General features: G+C 42.6%; 1 protein-coding gene across 9 annotated transcripts in view; it reads right to left on the bottom strand.

Moving 5' to 3' along the window:
* Positions 1-15,124, bottom strand: part of uck2a (uridine-cytidine kinase 2a) — a 115,557-nt gene that overhangs the window by 69,083 nt on the left and 31,350 nt on the right. For 7 of the 9 annotated variants that reach the window (XR_010975562.1, XR_010975561.1, XM_068037773.1 and 4 more), the window contains one exon: positions 11,401-11,449. The exons of 1 other annotated variant lie outside the window; for it this stretch is intronic. Coding sequence is in view for 6 of the 8 variants with exons in the window: in XM_068037773.1 (XP_067893874.1) it covers positions 11,401-11,449 (49 nt within the window). In the remaining 2 variants the exon portion in view is untranslated. Of the gene's footprint in view, positions 1-4,858; positions 4,928-11,400; positions 11,450-15,124 lie in introns of those variants that run through there. One more of the 9 variants, XM_068037772.1, reaches the window with a different exon arrangement.

Here is a 15,124-nt window from a genome sequence, read left to right as displayed (position 1 = left end):
GCATTTCTCCACGGACTACTTCAGTGCAATCATCAGCGAACATCCCCACTTCTGACCTTATGATTGAAGGAAGGTCATTGATGAAGCAGAAGATTGTTGGGCCTAGGACACTACCCTGAGGAACTCCTGCAGTGATGTCCTGGAGCTGAGATGATTGACCTCCAACAACCACAACCATTTTCTTTTGCGCTAGCTGTGACTCCAACCAGCGGAGGGTTTTCCCCGATTCCCATGGACTTGAGTTTTACAAGGGCTCCTTGATGCCATACTCGGTCAAATGCTGCCTTGATGTCAAGGGCAGTCACTCTCACCTCACCTCTCGAGTTCAGCCCTTTTGTCCATGTTTGAACCAAGGCTGTAATGAGGTCAGGAGCAGAGTGGCCCTGGCAGAACCCAAACTGATCATCACTAATCAGGATATTGCTAAGCAAGTGCCACTTGATAGCACTGTCGACGACACCTTCCATCACTTTACTGATGATTGAGAGTGGACTGATTGGGCAGTATGCCTGCTGCTGCTCCTGCCATACCCTCCTGCACTCTTCATTGAACCAAGATTGGTCCCCCGGCTTGATGGTGATGATAGAGTGGGGAATATGCCAGGCCATGAGATTACAGATTGTGGTCGAGTACATTACTCATTTGTGTTAGGCAGGACGTCTTTTTGGCTTGACGGCAGCATCCTGTTAGAGGCAAACACCACATGTGTTGCTACTGCATAATAGCAGTGTGAAACAGCTAGCTTCACCGTCAAGCCAAAAAGATGTCCTGCCTATCACACAAATGAGTAATGTGATATATGAATTTCAATGCCAGTGTGAAGCCAGGTATATAGGCCGTACATCCCAAAGACTGACGGATCGTATCAAACAACACGTTTCCACTGTTCACAATGAGCAAGGTACAGGCCGTACCCAACCAGCCCGTGCTTGCAGAACTCAAAACAGTGTCCAACATTAGGTTGGATTGCATGATTGGACAACATTTGCTAAATAATCCTCTGTGCTAAAAATTACACTGACAACCAATTTAAGATTATCAGTAGGGCTCACAGTGTGGCGCATTTGCACATACTGGAAGTTACATATATTAATACACAGGGCCCTGTTCTTTGCAGACAGAAAGACACAAACATTGCGCCTGTTTCAGCTAAACAAAATAAGTGAGTGCCTTGTTGTGCCTTTGCTGGTTCATTCCTCAGGGCAATGCCTTGACCAGAGTCAAGCTGCCTGGTTTAAATTTCAAACAAAGCTTGGCAGGTAACTGTCATGTCACCATAAATTGGTGCATTCTCCATGGCAATGCCTCTACCAGAGTTCATTTGCCAACCAATCAGCACTCTCTTCTCATACAGTGTAAAGATTGTTGTTTCCCCTCACATAGATATTCTTGTTGGTGTCCTGATGAGTGCAAGACGAAAAGCTTAGACAACATGTCTCTATTTCTAGCAATACTCAAGTTCTGTACTTCCAGACGACTAATGATATATATTTCTGCCAGAATTTCCCTCCACCATTCAACTTTTAAACAGATTGTTTTATAATTTGCAATGACAGGGGTTAAAAAAGTACTTGTATTCTGTTTTACTATTCCAGGCATGCAATAGGATAGAGATAAGTTAATCCTTCAGGGAATGCTATCGATACAACTGTGTGGAGGAGGATCACTGGCTAAATTATTCAGTTCACATTATAGCATAATCATGCACTGCGATAGGGTGGCAGAGGCACGATTCTTGCCCTAACTAAAGCTAATATTGCAAGGTCTGTGGAAAAGTAGCATCAGCAACCAGGAGAATAGCCTAATCAAAGAGGCAGAATACTCAGCCCAAGACAGGTAAAGATTCAGAGATCACTTCCTCCTACATAGCATCTAACATGCTGGTCTATTAGGAAGCATTTTTGCCCAAGAAACAGCATTAATACTCCATAAATTGCAGAATTGCTATCTAATCAGAATCAACACTATAGCTCAGGCTAGTGAGTTATTCTGTCCTTCTTATTACCACCACCACCACACCTCCACCCACACCCCCACCCCCCACCAACCCCACAAGAAGTCTAAAACTGAGGTGGGCTTCAGTTCTTTTTATTAATCCATTGATTACTTTAAATAAAACTCAAAAGTTAATATGCCCATATTATAAAGATGCACAGTGGAGAAAACAGTCTACTTTAAGAGCTAGACCTTTGTATTCCAATATGACATCTTGCAAAAAACCTACAGTGGGCTAAACAATTGGTGGCCTTATATTTCTTGCAGTCATAGAGGTAAATTATTTACAGAATGACATTCCTGCTCTGTGCCCTATTCTTATTTCCCCAAGTAACAATACCTGTAGAACTTTCAGATCTGCAGCTTTTGCTCAACTCAGAGAACCCACCAGTTAGACTATTAATTTTAACACTATTTTCTCCCTGTCCATAATTTAAATAAAAGGCCAAGATGCTTTCAAAAGTTCATGCGAGCTTCCATAGTTAGTTTAACATCTGCTTCACATACAATAAAAGTCAGTTTGGCCCAATGACTAGAGGACAGTAAATGGAAAGTGCACATCATTAATGGTAAATGCAAAGGTTACTCACAGTACAAAAGGTAGCCACAATCTCCATCAAATGCAAAGTGACTATGGGGCAATTTTAACTTAGTAATAAGTAAAATCGGCAAGAATGGATTGGCCACCTGTTTATGCACCGCTCCTGATTTTAGATTCCATTGAAGTCAATCAGGAGGGGTATAATTGGGCAAGGTATGGGGCTGAAATTTCCCCATGGAGGAGAGACCGTTTTTGGGTCCCAAACCCACCTCAGTGGGAAACTGGTTAAAAAGTTACTAATTTGGGAGGGTGGGGGGGGTGAGTGGAGGGAGCCCTTAATTGATATGGAGATGGGTCCTGTCCAATTAGGGTCCAGTTGGATAAAGTGGGAGACTGATTTAGACTCTCAGCTGCCATCATTGAGGCTGCTGGTTGTCCCAAGGGAGAGATCTGTCGAGTTGGGAGTGGGAAATGTTGATGATCCTGTTCAATGCCCAAGCGCTGTCTGCATGCTGTCTCCACCATCTGCGCAGCGCCAAGGGCACCCCCTTTCCAAAGGAGGCGCTCTCTCTCTGTGATGAGGCCAAGGCAATTCCCTGGGGCAGCCATGACTGGCTCCCCACTCTGTACCCACCTCCCTTCAGCTGGTCAGCAACAGGCAGCGTGAATAACCTGTGCACCGTGTGAAAATTTCAAACCCCCACCAACTTTAATCGGCCTTAAATTGGGAAGTGGATGGGATCGCTGTCCTGCCCTGGTGAACATTGCTGGCATCACCGACACGCCAATTGGGGCCAGTATTTTCGGGCCCTACCTGCCTCCATTCCCACCCCTAGCACAGCCTGAAAATTCATCCCATGGTCTGATGCATGGACTTCAGGCAAAGTTTCGATTTCACAGATTTTAAAACTGGGGTCCCTGGTTCACTTGGGAGTTACAAGGGCATTGGATTCTTCCAACGGAGGAGTACATTTGTATTGCTGTACAGCATTCAGAACAAACATGTCAGCAATGGTTTGGATAGCAACACTGTTCCTGAAAAATCAGGCAGGGCACCCAACGTGTATTATTTAAGCTGCTGCTGCAAGTCACTGGGAGTTTTGAGCTCTTCCAACAACTATATTTTTGACTGTTTTATCAATCTTAAGTTTTAAAAACGTATTCTCGAAACAGACATTGGTAAACTCATTATTCCTCTTTTGCGCAATGTGGTTGAGATGTTCCGCAGCTGGGAATGTAGCACACCACCTTCACTGTATATAAAATGAATCATATCCTTCTGTGGTGGTCTAGGTGGGTCTCTCAACATCCTTCTCATACATCACTAGACTGAATTACATTAGGGATGGGTGGGAGTGGGAGTGGTGTTGGCAGACAGGGCCAGAAGGGAGAAGTTAAGTATGCCAGTTCTTTAAACTGTCTAAATTTACAAATTTATTATTCAAATATCATAGCTAACTTTATTCGATAAGCTTTTTTTTTAAAAAAAAGGACAGCTAACTAATTAATTGAAGCATCAGATCAGGTCAGAATTATCTGGCACCATCAACTACAACTACTGCTGCATCAGACTCCCAGCATTGCTGCAAGGTAAAATGAAGCAGCCTAGAGACAAAGGGCAGAATGACGGCAGGGTCAAATGCAGATCCCAATCCTGCACTGTGCCTGCAGCAGGCACCTGACAGTGGTTTTGCCTGAATTAGCCAGTCACTGGCCAGAAAGAATGCTCGCTGTCCAATTAAGGACGATGGGCAGGCTCTTGAAGCTGAGTGCCAACAGGAGGCCCTCCAGCATGCAAGAAGCTACAGCCTACCATTGCAGGTAAGGGAGAGAGAGGGTGCCTCCATCCTCTCAGCAACTTAAAAAAAAAAATGACCACATCTGCCAGGCCACCATGGTACAGGGGGAGCCCCTCCACAGGGCACCCTGCAGCTGCTGCCCTGGTAGGCATTGGGGGCATCACTATCTGCCTGGAGCATTGGCCTCCCAATCTGCCACCAGGAGGCCGCCTCCAGGTAGCTGACGTGCTCCCCTGATGAGTTGACCTCCAATAATTGGCCTTTAAATTATCAAAACAAGCTACCTGCCACTTGCAAGTGGATAGCCATCCCACCCCTGAACCAGCCTCCAGCAAAATGCTCCGGGGCAGGATGGTGCTGTCAAACTGGCACAAAATTACATACCTGCCCGCCTCTGTTCTTGCCCCCATAAACTGGGGCAAAAATTCTGTTCCAAATCTCAAGAAGCAGCATTTCCATGGTGCTGCAACCAACAAAGTAAGCAGTTTGCCAGCTACCATTTTTGTGGCTGCAGTTGGGCTATGGACTGAACTACCCAGTGCAGGTCAGTGAAGCGGATTTCGTGTTTTAGTCTTTCCAGACGGTTTCCATCCTAGGGTTTTAAAAGGAAGTAGTAAGAACATTGGAAGATTGTAGATGGTGCATCTACAAAGTTCTCAATTTGGAACAGTTCCTTCAATTTGGAAAATTACACATGTCACTCTACTATTTAAAGAAAGGAGTGAGGGAAACCAGGGAATTATAACCTAACATTTGTTGTCAGGAAATTACTGGCATCTATAATCAATAAGAATGGCTGTCAGCTGATCAGGAAGCCAGCATAGATTTGTAAAAAGGTCATACCTGAAGGATTTAATTGAAATTTTTGAAGCAGTGAACAGGGGAATGTCTATGGATGTTATTTATATGGACTTCCTGAAGGCACCTGATAAGGTCCCTCACAAGAGCCTGCTGGCTAAAGTTGAAGTTCATGGAATTGAAAGCAATTATCAACCTGGTTGGGAAATTGACTGAGTGGCAGGAGACAGGAGTAGGGATAATGGGCAGGTGCTCTAATTGGCAGGATGTGACAACTGGTGTCCAACAAGAATCTGTGCTGGGGCCTCAATGATTCACCATATTTATGAATGACAGAACAGATAGCCACATATCCAAATCTGCTGATGACACAAAGGCAGGCAGCATTGTAAGCAGTGTAGATTACAGAGATATTGATAGATCAAATGATTGAAATCTATTTGCCACAGTTTTGCCCAATGTCGGCAAATGTGACATCATTCACTTTGGAACTATAAAAGGGCAGAACAGAGTACTTTCTAAATGGTGAAAAGTGAGAAACAGTGGAAGTCCAGGTACATAGATCATTAAAATGTCATGGACAGGTACAGAAAATAATGAAAAAGGCTAATGGACTATAATACAAGGGGCTGTAAGTTACACTACAGGTATTCAAAGCCCTGGTTAGACCTCACCTGCTATACTGTAAGCAGTTCCAGACACATCTTAGGAACAATATATTGGCCTTAGAGGGAGTGCAGTGGAGATTTGCTAGAATGCTACCTGGACTCCAAGGGCTAAATTACAGAGAAGGATTTTACAAGCTACACAGAACACAAAAACACAAGAATTAGGAATAGTAGTAGGTCATTCAGCTCCTCAAGCCTGCTCTGCCATTCAATAAGATCATGGCTGATCTGATTGTGGCCCCACTTCCACTTTCCTGTCTGCCCCCCATAATCTTCGACTCCCTTGTCGATCAGAAATCTGTCTAACTCAGGCTTGGATAAATTCAATGACCCAGCCTCCACTGCTCTCTGGGGAAGGGAATTCCACAGACTAACTACCCTCAGAGAAAAACAAAATTTTCCTGATCTTAGTCTTCAATGCGAGACCCCTAATTTTTAAACTGTACCCGAGTTCAAGGTGCCCTCAAGGGGAAAACATCGGGCTGCATTTTAAAAGCCAGTTGCTGAAATAGGCGGTGGGCGGAAAAATTTGAAGCCCGCACGCACAGGGCCCAGGTCGCGGAGCTGCCACGATTCTAAACATGGTGGCTCACTACCATGTGCAGGGTGGCCGCCCCCCTCCAATGACATGGATTGGGTGGGCAAGCCATCCCCGGCAGCAGCATCCAGCGCCAGTTTTAAAGGACTTACAGCCCTAATTGATCATTTGAAATTTTAAAGACACTATTAATGTTAAATTGATAGAAATGAACGAAAAAAAAAAATTTCCATGCCTTCTCCCAACCCCCAATGGCATACCACGTAATTCCTGCCCTTTCAATCCCCTGGACTACCTAGTGATAATATTTGACTTTTTCCCCCACCCTCCAAAGTTTGGAACTTTTGTCCTTTACCACTTCCCATCATTCCCCCAACCAGTCTGAAGCATTTTAACCCTGCTCCCCGACTCCCACACAGAGAAAATCACCTCCTTCCCCCTCCTCACTGGTGTATTGCCTTGTTTCCCCGAATGGGGATTCAAAGGTGTGGCATTGCCGGCCACCTGAATAAAGATTGGTGCAGCGAATAAGGAGGCAACAGGACCTTCATCAATTCCGTAGGTAAATTAAGTTTAAATATGGAAATCATGGTCCCGTCGCTAAGCAACAGGGCAGCTGCCATGAGGCCTCACCGCCGTTGGGATTGATACGGGGCCTGCTGGCATTGGAGTCGGTATTTGGCCTCCTTTGTTGCCATCTTCATTCCTGTCCCTGTTACTGTTCCCAGCATCAGAGAGCCTTTAAAATCCAGCCCATACTCTTGCATTCACCCTGCCAAGTCCCCTCAGGATCTAATATGTTTCAACAAGATCACCCCTCATTCTTCTAAACTCCAATGGATGCAGGCCCAACCTGCTCAACCTTTCCTCAGAAGATAAATGCTTCATCCCAGGAATCAGTCGAGTAAACCTTCTCTGAACTGTTTCCAATGGAATCATATCCTTTAAGTAAGGAAAATAAAACTGTAACACAGTACTCCAGATGCACTCTAAGGCCCTGTAGCAAAACTTCTAGTTTTATACTCAATTCCCCTTGCAAAAAATGCCAACAATCCATGTGCCTTCCTAATCACTTGCTGTACCTGCCTACTAACGTTGTGATACATGTACCAGGACACCCAGATTCCTCTGTACTGTAGAGTTCTGCAGTCTCTCTCTATTCAAATAGATTTTTTTTATTCTTCCTGCCAAAGTGGACAAGTTCACATTTTCCCACAATATACTCCATCTGCCAAACTTTTGCCCACTCACTTAGTCTACAAACAAATTTGGATAGGTTATATCCTCTTGACACCTTTGTGTCACCAGCAAATTTAGCAAACATACATTCAGTCCCTTCATCTAAGTAATTGATATAAATTGTAAATAGTTGAGGCCCCAGCACGGATTCCTGGGGCACTCCACTAGTAATGGCTTGCCAACCCAAAAGTGACCCATTTATCCAGACAGGCAGAGATCAGGATCACTCCTGACAGATGGACATCTATCTAGAATACTCCACATCGCTACATCAAGTATGCGGGCAGAGATAGAATACAAATGCAAGAAAAAACAATGCCAAGTATGTCACTAAATCAGTGTTCAACATAGTGGCGAAGAAGTCAGTCAATAAATTAGTCTTTTCATTTAAAGCTTCTTCACAAAATGCACATTTGTTTTGATTAATAGCAAGACATTTTTAATGCCTTCATCTTTCAAAAATTCTCTCACTGGCCCCTTATGTAGGACAAAAATTGTATTGTGCCCCCCCACCACCCCGTGCGAAAAGGTTAGGCATACCTGCCTTAACTTAGTTAGCCACAGATGATGCATTCGAAGAGTCGTTCTTTCCACAATTGAGTACATCTTTGCTGGGAGTTATGAAATATCTCCTTAAATGTCTGCCACTGCTTCTCTTCTGTCATACCTTTTAACCTATTTTCCCAGTTCACTTTCGCTAACTCTGTCCTCATATCCTTGTAATTGCTTTATTTAAATTTAAGCCACTAGTCTTAGACCCACAGTAATCACCCACAGCTAAAGTTGTATTCCCTGGAGTCTAGAAGGTTAAGGGTGATTTGATTGAAGTCGGCAAGACATTAATGGGAACAAATATGGTAGTTGAGAGAGAAACTATATCTGCTGGTTGGAGAGTCTAGGACCTGGGACAGGCGGGGGTGGTGCATAATCTAAAAATTAGAGCCAGACCTTACAGGAGCGAAATTAGGAAACACTTCTACTCAGGAAAAAAAAAAGGGTAGTGGAAGTTTGGAACTCACTTCCACAAATGGCAATTGATGCTAGATCAACGGTTAACTTTAAATCTAGGATTGACAGATTGTTCACCAAAAGTATTAAAGGGATATGGGGTAAAAGGTGGGTATATGCAATTAGGTTACAGATCAGTCACAATGTCTTTAAATGGTGGAGCTAGCTCGGACGGCTAAAATGACCCATTCCTGTATACAGACTTATTGCACTGCTGAAAAGGTCTGGTGGTCGGAAAAGCTGCAGAGTCGTATTGTTGCAGTAGAATCCATCTGCACTGCAGAAGAGCATCCAGGCCCCAATTAAAACGAAGTGCTGGTTTATAGCCAGCAGTGTAAAATACATATACAATATTTATAACAACTGTCCACTTAAGATAAGTTGACAATTTATCAAAGCTGATGACGGGGCCAAGTTAGATATCCTGTGAAAAACTCATCATTAAGTTTAGCCAAGACAGGAAAAATGTGATACATACAGGTTTGAGATGATACAGAAAGTCAATTTGAAATTTAAGAGAACCCTCGGACTGCCAGCAGAACAGAAAAATATACATGCACCACACATGCCAACTTCAGAGCGTAGTAGAGTGTCATCAACACTACAGGAGGCCATTTGGCCGTTGAGCCTATGCTGGTTCTCTGTAGAGAAATCCAAATCAGTCCCATTCCCCTGCTCTACCCCAAAGCCCTGCAAGTTTATTTTCCTCACATGCCCATCCAATTTCCTTTTGAAATCATTCGTCTTCGCTTTCACCACCCTTGAAGGCTTAAGTTCCGGGTCACTACCACTCGCACTGTAAAAGTAGTTTTTCCTCCCATCTCCCGCCCAGAACCTTAAATCCGTGTCCCCTAGTCCTTTAGTTTAGAGATACAGCACTGAAACAGGCCCTTCGGCCCACCGAGTCTGTGCCGACCATCAACCACCCATTTATACTAATCCTACACTACAGGAAAAAAGACAGAGGCGCAAGGGGAGAGCCAACTGTGCAACAGCCCCAACAAACAAATTTCTCTGCAGCACCTGTGGAAGAGCCTGTCACTCCAGAATTGGCCTTTATAGCCACTCCAGGCGCTGCTTCACAAACCACTGACCACCTCCAGGCGCGTATCCATTGTCTCTCGAGATAAGGAGGCCCAAAAGAAAAGAGAAACACTAATTCCATATTCCTACCACATCCCCACCTGTCCCTATATTCCCCTACCACCTACCTATACTAGGGGCAATTTATAATGGCCAATTAACATATCAACCAGCAAGTCTTTGGCACGTGGGAGGAAACCCACGCAGACACAGGGAGAACTTGCAAACTCCACACAGGCAGTACCCAGAATTGAACCCGGGTCGCTGGAGCCTTGTAGTATCATCTAACGGGAACAGCTTTTCTTGGTCTACAAGATTGACTGGTTTAGATAAGGTAGAGCTCTATCAACTCTCCCCTCAATCTCCTTTGCTCCAAGGAGAACAGTCCCAGCTCCTCCAACCTAACCTTGTAGCTAAATTCCCACATCCCTGGAACCATTCTGGTAAATCTCCTCAGCACCCTCACATCCTTCCTAAATGTGGTGAACAGAACAGAAAGCAATACTACAGTTGTAGCATAACCAGAGCTTTATAAAGATTCAGCATAAATTCCCCACTTTTGTACTCAATATCTCTACTTACGAAGTCCAAGATCCCATATGCTTTGCTAACTACTGTTAAAAGCCCTGCCACCTTCGAAGATCTATGCACATAAAAGCCCCAGGTCCCTCTGTCCTTGTACACACTTCAGAACTGTGCCATTTAGTCTAGATCACCTCTCCCTATCCCTTCTGCCAAAATGCATCACCTCACAATTCTCTGTATTAAATTCAATCTGCCACTTGTCTGCCCATTTTGCTAGCCTATGTTCTGTTGCAGTCGACTGGTACCATCTTCACTGTCACACCTCCAAGTTTGGTATCATAAGCAAATTTTGAAATTTTATTCTGTATTCCAATATCCAAGTCATTTATAGATATCAAAAAAAAAAGCAGTGGTCCTAGCACTGACCCTTGGGGAACACTATTATCTACCATCCTCCAGTCTGAAAACAATTTACTACGACTTACTGTTGTCTGTCCTTAGCCAACTTTTTTTTTAATGAAATCAAAGTGGACACTGATCCTTCTATTCCATGAGCCTCAATTTTGTTCACCAGACTTTTGTAGTACTTTGCCCAATGTTTTCTTAAAATCTTTATAGACATCCATTGCTTTCCCTTCAAACTTTTGTTACTTCATCAAAAAAAATCCAGTTAGTCAAGCGTGATCTGCCTTTTACAGATCCATGCATTTTTTTTTTTAAATCTTGAGTTTTATACAATTGCAAATTAGTATATTCATTCGATGATCCAAGACCTGCCATTTCAGGTTTCTGACAATGGATTACAGAGCAGATAAACTGTGGGGACATGAAGTAGCTCTCTAGCGTAACCTAAAAATAAATTTATTGGACCACCAGTTGAATACACAATAGGAATTTGGGAATGAGACGTCCTCCTATTATCCTAGTTTCAACACATGCTACTATTATAGTCCATGACCTGAACACTTCCAAGACCCCGCCAACATGGTTCTCCTATAACAGAAATTACTAAATAGTTCAGAAGTTCAAGGAAAGAATCACCTACAGTCCAGCTGGTAAGCAATGCTGAATTGTTAGGAGATACAAGAAACAAAGGTTCATAGCACAATAACTGATCTTACCCAACAGTAAACTACTAAACAGCTAGTTTGCTTCAAGAAGGGAGAGGAATTGTACAAAAATTAAAAGCAATGAGAAGCTTCATACCCAAGTTTTCTGCTCCTCTTGGAATGATGACGTCTGCATACTTTTTAGTCTGTTTTGAAAAAATAATGTTCACTTGGTGGTGTATCACAATATAATAGGTTAAATAGGGAGGACTCCCAAGTTTAAACATGTGGCATGCACGCATGCACCAAGATGGATGAAGCAACGGTAAAAAAGGGGGATTAGTTAAGGCCTTTGTCTTAAGCCAAGAACTGCATGTTGGGAACTGCTGCAGCTTTAAGCATATACAAGAATTGTGTGTGACTGCTGCTTTTTAGTGAAGCAGTTTAATCTGCAAATTAATGTTTTTTCAAATGACATTATACTGTTTGTTGCTGTTCTATTTACTTCATACAGTTGGTTTTAAATGAAGTTTTACTCCTTGATTATACAGCTTAGACAGACATGATACAAAGTATACCTCAAAGTCATTTCAAAAGATACTTTTCAAAAATTAATAATTTTTGAAATTCATTGCTCAAGTTATAATACTTGCATTTATAGTAGTGCTTTGGCATGTCAAACATCTTTAAATATACCTCCATTACTGTACTCAAAACAAAAGCTTTTACATAATTTTTCATTTTATAATTACATAGAATTCACAGCTTAGAAACAGGCCATTTGGGCCAACTGATCTATGTGCCACACCTAGCCTCCTCCCACCTTATGTTATCTAACCCTATCAGCATATCCTTCTATTCCTTTCTCCCTCATGTACTTATCTGGCTTCCCTTTAAATGTATCTATGATTGTACTAAAATATGGCTAACACATTTGTTAAAATTTAAAAGCACAAGATAAAGCCTCATTTTAAAAAAGGTTTCTGAACAATAAAATAGCTGAATAACCATGTTGGTAAATACTTTATCCATTTTGCCATTTCTCAATTTGACATTTTCTATACATCAGGCACCTTCTAGTCTGTGAAACCTGCAATGTGTTTTTAAAAGTGTGATTAAAAATGTAAATATAGGATTTGAGCAGAATTTAGTCCAGCTTTACAAGGACCAGAATTTCATGAAACAAAACTGTCAGCAGTTCTGCATTTAATTAGTGCCCACAGCAGCATTCATAGACATGTGAACTCCATATACCACTCTTCCCAGCTTACTGTTTTTATTCTTAAATTGAGGTCGGAGAGGCCATTTTCATTCCCCTCTCCCTTGGGCTAGCACTTAGACATGCATTTTGTTTTTTGCAGCTGGCACGAGTAAAAGGCCACTTTGATATAATGTTATGACAGGTTTTTTTAAAAATCTGCACTTCAAAATGAAGTGAAAATATAAATATATTTGCCAATTTTACAACAGAACTTAGGTAATATGAAAAGGAATATCTATGTAGGGCAGGATCAAAGTGGAACTAGCTCGGTTTACCAAGTACAGAGGCACTTAATCTATTAGCAGCATATAGGACCCACTAAAATTGGGTGTTCCCAACATTGAGCCCTTTATGCAGCCACTGGCAGAAATATCACAACTGCCACCAATGTAAGTGGCCCAATGCAGAAGAGTCCAGTACGATATGCATCATGATTATGGAAAAAAAAGGTTCCGTTGCTGAATTACAGATTGTGCAGAGTTCTGGTCTCCGTATTACAGAAAGGATATAGAAGCACTGGAGAAAAAGTGCAAAAAAAAAAAGAGGTTTACAAAGGATTTTGCCAGGCCAAAATGTGTACAATTGTCATAAAAGACAAAAAGAGTGGTGATCTGACAAATGTCTTTAAATGATGATTTGGTTTGATAGGGCTGACAGAGACATTTCCACTTTGGGGAGGGAGCTCAGATATGAAATAGTCACTGATAAATCCTATGAGGAATTCTTTACTCAGTAGTTAGAATGTGGAACTAGCTACCACAGTGATGAGTGGTTGGGATGGATAACATTGCTAGCTTTCCCTTAAATGCATTCAAGTATATGAGGGAAAAAGAATAGAAGGATATGTCCATAGATGAGATGAAGTAAAGAGAGTGTTGGAGCGGGCCCGTGTGGAATATTGGCATTGACTGCTGTGCTGAATGGCTTCCTTCTGTGCTGTAAATTCTATGCAACTAGTTTGGATTTTGGGTCTGCCTGAAGACACTCAAATCACATTTCATTTAGGACCTTTACAGCTTGCAAGATAAGAGATTTTAGAATAGTTTGGATTTAACTGAAATCCCAGAAGTGTACTAACTGTTACAATACTGGAGTAGTTTTCAAATTGGGATTCACTGGCCTTGAGGTTTGTAAGGAATTTGCAGAATCATAACATGGAATTCAGATTTCTCCTCATGTATCTGTATTTCAACAGACCTACATTTCAAACATGACATTCCCACTGACAGCAATGGGCCTTTACTGCAGTACAGCATGCTTTACCTCTGGGTTACTGACAAGCCTTTCGAAGTTTTAGGACACAGGATTATAGAAACATGTTGATATTTCAAGGTGTCCCTTCCCAAAATGGTAAAGTTTAAACCCACTTTAGGCGTCAGCTGTGATTCACTGTTAAAACTCGCCTCTTAAATCAGAAGGTTGTGGGTTCAAGTTCACTGCAGAACTTGAGCACATAATCTAGGCCAACACTCCAATGCAGTATAAGAGACTGCTGCACTAGTCAAAACTACTGTTAATATAGACATGGCAGACAGGGCCTCAGTTTAACAGGACTTCAGCCAGGTTCAGTTACTGGAGCTAATCGGCTCAAGAGTCTATTAAAGCAAAAGTGAAAATTATAAACTTATGAGAATCACATGAAATTTTGAGATGCAACATAATCACACCTGATACCCATACATCATGTACAATGGCTTGGGGAAAGAAAAAGATAATTTTAAAAGCCCATGAGGCAGATGAATGAGAAGCCTCAGGAGTGAATTAGAGACAAGTTTGGGCAAACAAACATCTTAAAATGAACCAGAGCAGCTATCCATTTACAAAATCAACTTTTAAGTAGGTTCACGGACTCCCAGGCGGCCTGTAATTTCTGCAGCTTGAAGAGCCTGTATTCCATGTTTCAATGGCTGTGTGCGAGGTTGCAGCCCCTCTGGCTATTTAAAAGGGGCTGCTCCTCAAGTTTTGCAGCACTTCAGCCCCCACATGATTGTTTTGCACTGGTGCAGAGGGTGTGGGCCGGGAGGAGGATCTCGTCGTCGGTCTGCTCCTGGCCTGGCAAGATGGCAATTCACAGATCCAGGCTAGGGGCCATCGGGAGGTCTGTCTGCCCTGATTGCCTGCCCATCTGCTGAGGTTACATTTGCGCCCAGGTGTCCTTGGAGAAGGAGCATGCGGTGTCTACTGGTACGCTTGATGCCTTCCACAACTGGTGCATAGACCAGAGGGTCCAAGTTTTAAGTCATGCAATGCTGGTGGATCTTAGCTAGGGTAGCAGTAAACTGTTACATTCCTAATCACTATTCAGCAGCTTCTGAAGTGTTATGGTATAAACAGAAATGGACTTAATGGTGATGCCCATGCAGTTAAAGTCTGTCACCACTTGCTGAGACACCAGATGGCACTGAGACCTAATGGACCTTTTCCTGCAAGACAATATGTCTTCAGCAGTGAAAGTTGGGGAAAAGGAGAGAGAAAAAGAGAGAGAGAGAGAGAGAGAAAAAGAGAGAGAAAAAGAGACGAGAGAGAAAGAGAGAGAGAGAGAAAGAAAGAGAGAGAGAGAGAAAGAAAGAGAGAGAGAGAGAAAGAGAGAGAGAGAGAAAGAGAGAGAGAGAGAAAGAGA

This window comes from Heterodontus francisci, chromosome 8, assembly GCF_036365525.1.
Source record: "Heterodontus francisci isolate sHetFra1 chromosome 8, sHetFra1.hap1, whole genome shotgun sequence".
NCBI classification, from domain to species: domain Eukaryota; kingdom Metazoa; phylum Chordata; class Chondrichthyes; order Heterodontiformes; family Heterodontidae; genus Heterodontus; species Heterodontus francisci.
Note: the sequence above shows the minus strand (reverse complement) of the source record. Positions and strands in the feature narration are given on the sequence as shown.